The 9,349-nt window shown below is 34.5% G+C and overlaps 1 protein-coding gene across 1 annotated transcript in view; it reads right to left on the reverse strand.

Moving 5' to 3' along the window:
- Nucleotides 1-587: 587 nt before the first annotated feature.
- The window catches only part of LOC130798092 (uncharacterized), a 9,747-nt gene continuing 985 nt past the window's right edge, over nucleotides 588-9,349 (reverse strand). The window contains exons 3-11 of the mRNA XM_057660957.1: nucleotides 9,197-9,349; nucleotides 8,741-8,784; nucleotides 7,848-8,007; nucleotides 7,708-7,769; nucleotides 4,714-4,936; nucleotides 3,329-3,418; nucleotides 2,352-2,491; nucleotides 2,135-2,255; nucleotides 588-1,733 (exon numbers count right to left, since the gene is read on the reverse strand). The exon at nucleotides 9,197-9,349 is cut by the window's right edge and continues 3 nt beyond it. Of these exons, the coding sequence (XP_057516940.1) occupies nucleotides 741-1,733; nucleotides 2,135-2,255; nucleotides 2,352-2,491; nucleotides 3,329-3,418; nucleotides 4,714-4,936; nucleotides 7,708-7,769; nucleotides 7,848-8,007; nucleotides 8,741-8,784; nucleotides 9,197-9,349 (1,986 nt within the window). The 3' untranslated portion in view covers nucleotides 588-740. The remainder of the gene's footprint in view (nucleotides 1,734-2,134; nucleotides 2,256-2,351; nucleotides 2,492-3,328; nucleotides 3,419-4,713; nucleotides 4,937-7,707; nucleotides 7,770-7,847; nucleotides 8,008-8,740; nucleotides 8,785-9,196) is intronic.

Genomic DNA, 9,349 nt, shown 5'->3' on the forward strand with positions numbered 1-9,349 from the left:
TTTATAAGTTATTATTGATCATTTTATTGATCATTATATATGTAATTGATCACTTTAATGTTTGAATTGATAATAACAGTTTCGTTAAAATTGAAGACTTTAAAATAGTTGATTCAATTAAAGTTATAAACTTGTAAGTAAAAACTGATTACATTAATGTAAAAATTGAATACTTTTAAGTTAGAATTGAAATTTTTTTTATCGAATTCTTTTAAGTTATAACTTATCTATGTATACAATTGATCATTTTAAGGTTTAAATTGATCACAGTAACGCCAAAACTGAAGACTTTAAAATAATTGATTCATTTAAGTTATAAAATTGTAAGTCAAAATTAATCACTTTAATGTCAAAATTGATCACTCTTAGGAATGTGGACTTGAAGTTCGATAATCTACACAACCACTTGGGCACCGAAGGTGATCTCTAGAGAAACCGTCAACGCAAATTTACGCAAGTTAGATTGTAACTACAAGTCTGCACTAGTAATCTCCATCAACACTAAATCCTTATGCCATAGACGTATTTGTGCTTAATTGAGTGGAGCAAAATAGAACAAGAGAAACGAATAAGTAAAAACATCCAAATACAGCTCTTACGAATATTTAATATTCAAGCTTAGAACTGCGGAAACGAATAAGCAAAATTTGAAGTAATATCTAAATTTTACATTAAATAATTTAGGTAACTCAAAACTGATAAAAGCTAAAAAACATTTTTTAAGCAAAAAGCCTCTTAGCTCATACTTTAACCTTATTTCCCTTCTTACCAGACCGTTTTGCAGAATCCTTTCCTCTGCCTTTCTTACCTTGCTTTTTTTTCATCCCTTGCTGCCTTGCATCCTTCTTCATTCTCCTATCAACAAGTACTTTACCTTTCCCTGCCTTAACGTGTACTCCTTTTTTAGCAACAACTAATTCCTTCTTAGGTTTCCTGGGTGTTGCTGCTTTCTTGTACAGTTGATCAATCATACGTCTCTTAGAACGATCATTGATATCATTCTGCTCGACAATTGTGTTAGCCTTCTTTCTTATCTTCTCCAGGTTCCTCATTGCGACCCTCTTCTTTCTGGCTTTAGCTTCCGCAACCTTCTTGGCAGGGCGTGCATTGATCTCTTTGAATCGGGCTCTTTCTGCCGCTATCTCTTCTTTTGTGACGGGTTTTAATGGGTGGTTATGTCTTCTCTCGTCTTCAACAAACCACATAGGTAACAAGTGCTGATCATCAAATGTACGTTTGTTGTAACCGTCATCTAACAACTCTTCTCTTTTTCTCTTCTTGAGCATTTTCTTTGCAAGAGCCAATACTTCACACTTGGTGTCAGTATCATATCCCTCAGAATCGTCATCAGAAGAGCTCTCACTTGAATCTGTAACAGGAGCAGGCACAACCTCCAAATCATCTTTAATCTTATCCGACCTGTTTTGAGTAGTTTGTGAGCCCAAAGCGTGTGAATTTGAGACTTCTTTAGCTTTGATCGACTTTGGGAGGGAGAGTTTCTGCTGGTGTACATCAATCTGCATTTCATCATCATCACTATTTTGTCCCTTGTCTCCCTTGTCTATATCTTCGTTGAAAATATCATGGCTGAACCACATCTGCTTGATTTCTTCTTGGGTAAGTTCTCTATCCTTGTCTATCGGAACAACAAGAGGATTAGCTTCCTCATCACCCTGGTCTCTGTCAGAATCATCTTCCGGTTCATTCATGTCAATATCATCCTCGCCATTACCCTGCACAAACAAGAGCATACAAATTGTTACATCAGGATAGTCAATGTGATGAACCAGGATCACCATCTTTTTGGTGACTATACGGTGAAGAAAAGATTGTAGAGCAGGAAGATGGGAACTGTAAATAGCAACAAGCTTTGGGAGGCTTTTTCTCTCCCAGGAGTTACGAACTAATGTTTTCTCATTTGCCTATTCACTCTTTACTTGATAAATACTCCCCTCATCCATAAATGAGGAAAATAACCAAAGCACGAACAAAAAACACAACAGAGGCTCAGTTAGCACATCCTACTTTATAATTGCAATGCCACTGCAGCTTCCTATCAAGGTGCCCATATCCATAACTTTACAAATTACAAGTTAAGCAATGACACAAACAAGCAAGCATTCTTGGTTCTTACTTCCAAGAGCACGTCAGAATAGACTTCCTTAGCACGTTTCCTCTGCTTTGTACTTCCACTTGTCTTGGCAACATAACGTTCATAAGTTTCATCAATGGTCTTCTCAACCTGTTCATCATACCTGGAAAAACATAAAGCTTGAATACTATCCAGAAAACATAAATAGATTTAATGATATATAGATTCATTCAGAAAAAGTTTAACAGGAGAAAAAAACCTTGTACGCTCTTCATCAGAATCCAAATCATCTTCATCACTGTCATTGTCCGCTTCATTGTCTGCATCATCATCACTACCAATCAATTCGCCACCCTCAACATCTTCTGTGGCATCAACTGTTGCTAGGTCCCCCTTTCCCTGGAAATATTAAACTCAATTCAAATTTATAGTAATAGATGAGCATACAAGGGTCAATCGGAAACAATCTATTTGATAGGTCATCACTAACAAGGATAAGATCAAATACATCCAACCCTCTCAAACCTCATCCTAGATGGGAGCCACTTCATGGCATTGGATGTAATGACATCTTTTATTGTTGTAGATGAGCATACAACTCATTGTTCATTGCTGCTGTCTTAAAAATAAAGTTTAGGCTTCCCATTAACCCCACAATTAGGTCGGCAAAAACTTCAAAAGCTCTAAAGGAAAAGAAGGATAATAAAGAATGGAATAATGAAATGCACAAGATTTTAATAAACGAAATTAATCGATAGGTTTCTCCAATAACCCAATGAAATGCCCAAAATTCCATAGTCAACTGCCTGTCATAACATCTTACTGCTTACCCCTTAAACCAATCCAATAATGACCTCAACACGCCAGGCATAAGAAAAAAACACGGAGAGAGAGAGAGTCAAGAGCACAAAGAAGACTAAAGATTCAAGAAATCACGCAGGTACAAAACTAAACTTCTTCCATCCCATTTGATTTGCACCTCTTTTATAGAGGTGTAAGAATTAATTACTATATGGTAAATAAGACATAACAAGTAGGGTAAGGAAATGAGTGGAAGAGATTAAGAAACTTGAATTTGTGGATGTGATTAAGATAGAATTGTAGAGACCATTACTAATAGAGGAAAGGGTGCAAAGTAAGTGAGAAAACCCTTGATAGAAAATTAGCAAAGAATTCACAAAAAAAATGTCACAATGACACTTTAACTTCCCAGAATAGCAACTTATGATAACAAACCTTAATAGAAGCAAGAGAAAACAATTCATTGTCAACATAACCATCCTGCATAGCATCTATTTGCATTCCTGTAGCCTTCCGTGCTTTATCCTGGACAAAGCAACAACCAGACCATTAGACAAGATCATACCATGTAATAAAAGATCATTACAAAAAAAAACCTATAGTGGAGGTTTCTATATGACAAGGTTATACAGAGCAAACGGAATTAGAATGATGTCATTACGCCATTATATTAAGTAATGGCTGTTAATAACGCGGCATTCAACTTGCGCTTTGCAAGATCCATTATGAGTTGGTACTCATTAGGATTTAATAGTTCTAATCGGTACATAATAAGATTTAAATGTCAAATGGATCTTTCATAAACCTTCAGTTCAACAATGTGATGGCTGCAAACTTGGTTGTAAATGGATATTCTCGTGATGACTTTAATTGATGTGGGAAGCAATTTTGTCATGGGTAAAGGCAGAAGGTGGATCAAGGTGAACTAGTGGGGAACATACCAATTATAAAATTGTTACAAAGAAAATAAAAACTACGATTAGGAATATGGAAGGAGTACTAGCATAACTATGAAACCCTTGGAAACATAAACCTTCACTGCACTTATGACCATATTTCAATTCAAGTGATTGAATCTTGGGAACTTAAGCTACAAATAATTCTATTTGAAGAAATAAGATTTGTTACTTACTATAGAACAATAGAATTAATAAAACAGTCTACAACGCAAACTACTCAAAATCATTGTTTCACCGAAGAGCGCTTAATACTATGTTATGAACCTATTAGTTTGTCTGTAATAAAGATACAAGATTTAGGAGGAAAATGGGAATGCAGTTTCGCGCTACTGCCTGCTCCTCTCTTCTATTTCATTTAATGCCCCAACAGTACTGTACATGAATATATAAAGACAATTTTCCTAGATGAGCTATTTACAAAAATACCCTTAATACAGCATGTGAGCTAAAAAAACATCAAACACATTAGGCTGCTGTGTTAAAGCTGGGTTGTTCCTTTCCCATTACAGTGGCTGTTTACCTCTTCTCTTAAGTTACTAAAGGCCTTGGACCTAGGTCTACAGAGAGTGTGTCCCTTAGATGATCCCGTAGTGTGACATACTAGAACTTTGTTTAATTGAAATATCAATTGCACACAAACACCACACTACAAAAAATACAAAAACCCTGTCCCACAACCTATTGAACATGCAAACCAAAAATCCTTCACTAAAGGTCTTTACCAATAGTGGTCTCTATTTGAACCACGGTCACATAAACGTAATTTTCATCAATCGTGAGGTCCAAAACTAATAATGCTACTAAGTGGAAGCCAAGAAGTAATAACATTTGTATTTGGAAGAAAATTCAAAAAAATTATACCTTAGCCAATCTCTTTGCAAGAACTTTCTTTTCACGTTTCTTCTTTCTCTCCACATCACGCTTCAGGTCCTCCATTTCATCAAGGAGTTTCTCACCATCATCCTCATCGTCATCCCCATCCCCATCTTCTTTGTCTTCCTTTTCATTCTCCTGATTATTGTTTAAGCAATCAGATGTAGTTTTCTCAACTTGAGAAAGAGCCTTCTTTATATTTATCCTCCACCTGTGTTACACATGGTACACAAGCGGTTAAGAGTATAAATGGAGAAAATACCACCACATAAAACCAATTTTGTTGGGCCAAAATAAAGATATTAAATAAAACAGTGGAGACTAGTGAAATAAAGACTTCATTCTATTTTTAATAAAAATTGATTGTGCCACACAAAATAATAGACTATGAGAGAGTGAATTTTTCCAACATCAATATAGAATATAAATGTTGCAATTATCAAGAGATAGTTGGTAAGTAGTGGTAAAAATTGTAAAAGGCAACAAAAAGGCATCAATCATAAGATATAATTATGTACTTGTAAAAATATTGCAAAAAATGGATTATATTGCACTTAAATAAGTATAAAGAGAAAATTACAAACTCTAAACATCAAGGCAAAGTACATAAATATCTAGTGCCATAGAATATACTCCCTCCTAATCAGATCAAGTTTCTAATTACAAAAATCACTTACAAGTAAGGTTGGGGATGAATGACTCTAAAGCTCTAGTAGAGCTGAAGAAGAAAAAATTGATGAGAATAATTGTAGAAAATGACAAAGAAAGGTGAAAAGAAGATGTGAAAAGATGTTTCTTCAAATTAAATAATATCAAATACGTCAAGAGTTGTCGCATGGCCTATAATATTTAAGAATTGTCGCTTGAAATGCCCATTTTTGTAAAATAGGTAAGATTATACGATTCTACGATTTTACCAATTTTAACCGATTCTAACAATTTTACTAGAGATTTTACCCAGGAACGATTTTAACCTCGATTCAACTTGATAGGTGCAATTAGAACCGTAGAAGCATATGATTCTGCAATTCAGATCACGATTTTAACAACATTGGTTGTAACGGTAACATATCGTTGAAACGGTGAAATAACCATTACATAATGGTCAACGCGGTGTTTTAATCGTAAAAAATCATCCATTGTTATATAATGAGATTCAATGTTGCGGCAACTCTCAAACAAGTGGAATTATTATTCCATGTGTACAAGTATAGAAAAAGTATCTCCTTACACGAGGTAATGCATGGGTGTATCCTCTAATAACTATAACGATGCACATGTGTTCGCAATCAAGGGATATTAAGAAACATCTCTAACATAGGCCAGGTAAAGTTGCATACCGACCACCCTACCCTGCCTTGATGGAAGCCACTTATAGTGGCATAGAGATAACGCAAAAAAAGTAGAAATATTATCTTGTTTCTTACGCTCAGCCTGGGCACAAGAAACATGTTGTACATCTTACATCTCTTGAGCATATGTGTAGACATAGGGCACAAAAGGTAAATAAAGCCCACAATTCAAAATTGTGCCCCTCACCATAAATGTGTACTTCATAGAACAATTTCTATAAACTAACGCAAATAAAAATGAACTACAAGAAAAGTGAAACAAATATTGTTTTATTTTTGAAGTGCAACATATGGTTGTGGCATGCAAATTAATGAACTATGAGAGAAAATGTTCAGACAATACTCGTGCTTTTAAAGTGGTTGCAACTTCAACTTAAAAGGATATAATTGTAAGGAGTGGGAAAAATGTACAAGGCAAAAAAAATAATACACATAAGAAATTAGCAAATAAATCTCCTTTCTACCTCTCTAACCTTTGCAATGGGATGGGGCCTATTTTAAGGGTTAAAATGGTTAGGCTATAAATGATCCAGGTTGTAAAAGGGCTCTCCAAAACTAAAAATAAATGGGTTGGATAAGCGTTTATAAAGGGTTGTATAAGGGCTCAATTACTCTATGGAATATCTAGAGCATTTTGTTCTCTCCTTTTTATTGAAACATATGATTCTAAATTTGCTCAATACACTCTCTATACTCTAGCTCTAATATTCTAAGAACCTTGAGAAAAATTTTTCAAAGCATCGAACATTGTTTATACATTGCTACTAGAAATGTTTACCAAGCAAAGAATCTTCTTTAAGGGTTTTCTTGAACAACTTTCAATTCTTTCAAGGTAAGATCCTTAAAATTGAAAAAAAAAAAAAAAAAAAAAAAAAAAAAAAAGAAAAAAGAAAAGAAGTAAAATCCCTAAGTTACTCTCATTCTCATTATTTTCACTTCTTGGTCACTCGATTTTTAATGTTTATATAAATGAAATAGTTGAAATTTTAGGTTCTTAACTGCAAGAATCTTTAATTTGTGTTAGGCTCTATTTGAAGGCGCATAACAAATTTGAAGACTAATGTTACTATAAGTAATAAATTAACTGTACAACAAAGCATGGGTCAAAAAAGAAAACAAACTTGAACGAGAAGTGGTGAATGAGTTTTGTTGATGTTTTTTAAATCAGTAACTAGAATTTTCTATTATTATTGTAATACAATAATTTTGAAGAGGTGCTGAATTTTATAACAAAAACCTACATTAGTTAGACATCTTGTTTGTTAGACTTGATGCTACTGTTATGGGTTTCCTTTGCTTTTTTTGGTACTAAACACATGGTGTGTTGATGAAAATGGGCTGGTCAGGCCGGGCTTGATTACCCTAGCCCATTTAAGACAAGGCACATCTGGTAGTATGGTACAACTTATATCTTTAGAGTTGAGAGCATGTTTTTAGAAGGGGCACAATCACACAATTCAAACTAATGTGTGCCTCATAAAACAAGTTCTATAACTTACAAAAATGAAAACTAATGAACTTCAATGCACGAACAAGCCTTGATAAATCACACATTTCCACAAGAAAAACCCTGCCAAGTGGAAACAAAAAAATGAAGGTGCAGAAAATGGCTTAAAAAGAGTCTGCTTACTTCAAAAGCTGCTTGAAGTCTTGCTTTCCCAGTACACGCAAGTCTTCACATAGAATTATAATCTGAAAAAGCATATAACTCATGGAAATTGGTGAACTGCAGCAGAACGAATGTGAAATAAAATCTCAAGCACAACATACCTCATTAGTAGTCAAAGGATGATCCTTCAAAGGCAAACTGTCTGAATCATCAAAGCTAAGGGAGGTTACTTTGCAAAGAAACTCGTCAGGTGGCTCAGACGACCACACAAATTTGGCAGCAGGACAGATTTCTCTCACTAAGGTTTGTCCTTCATCATACCTGAGAGTACAAGTTATCAATCACAAACAACCTATCAAATAACTACCTTAAATAAGCATGAGTAAATTGGCATTTTCTTGCAGAAAATGTGCACCAAATATCATCCCTACAAGTCACATACTTGTCTATAAGAATTATTGAGTTAATAATCAAAGAAAAGGGACAAAAATTTACATTGTATTCTTGAACTAAGGTAAGCTACACTAATAGGCGAGTGATTCAAGGGGATTATAAAGGAAATGTTGATATCATAGATGGAGCAAATTTATTCAGAGAGGATTGCAGAGAAGACAAAAAAATGTTGACAGAAACACAGATTTTTACAAGTTGAAAGCTGAGCATGGAAGGAATCACTAGCATACCCAGATGGTCAAAACCGAACATTGGCACATGATTGGGTTTTTCAAGAGATTACAATCATAACATAAGTATTTTATCTATCAAACAGAAATTCAGAGCAATACTCTTCATAATCACGGAAATATACAGAAGAAGAAAAGAACATAGAAAGCATAGGCACAGTCAAAGTTAGAGAGGGTTGGAATATTGTTAAGTGCCATTGAAGTCTAGCTGTGTCGGTACTAGCTTCTCTTTTGGCAAACCTCCTGGGTGCGCGGCAAGCTCTAACCAGAAATGCTTGAATTTGAGATAATGCAGGGGTTGTGTGTGTTCAAGATAGTTAAATATTATCAAAAAGATCTTTAAATTATTAAAAAAACACTAACAAACTCACCCCTCACGATTTTTCTTTTGTTTGCCATCGATAACATTATGCACCTACATTAGCAAGAAAAGAATCTGAATCAAACACAAACTTAGGTGAACTACGAGCATGGTTGTCAAATTATACTTCGAAGAAAAATTTATATGACTTTATGATTCTAATATGCAATTCTAGACTTTATCCTACACTAGCAAAAAATTAAAAAGTTAAATCAAATTTAATAAGGCGAGCTAAGCTTCCAATAAATGTATTGCCAATTATCAAAATAATTAGCACTTCAACTCATAAATGGCTTTAAAATCTTGATTATGCATGGTCGTAAAATCTTACTGTTCTAGTATTCAAATTTCCCATCAAATTCAAAGTAGAGCCTCAGATTCCAACAGCGTTGACTACAAGAAAACCATGTATGGTAGAAAAAAGAAAATTAGAAGTGGTTTTTACATTATGTCTTGATCAAGATACCTTAGGAGGATCAACAGCACCCTGAAACAGATGCTTGATATCCAGAAGGCGAGGGTCGATCTTTGCTGGGGCCTTATACCTAAAACCAATGACATAAATTTCGGCAGATGTTGATCGACTGGCAACAGGTTTAGTTACCTCCACCTTCTCAAA

This window comes from Amaranthus tricolor, chromosome 13 (genome assembly GCF_026212465.1).
Source record: "Amaranthus tricolor cultivar Red isolate AtriRed21 chromosome 13, ASM2621246v1, whole genome shotgun sequence".
Taxonomy (NCBI): Eukaryota; Viridiplantae; Streptophyta; class Magnoliopsida; order Caryophyllales; family Amaranthaceae; genus Amaranthus; species Amaranthus tricolor.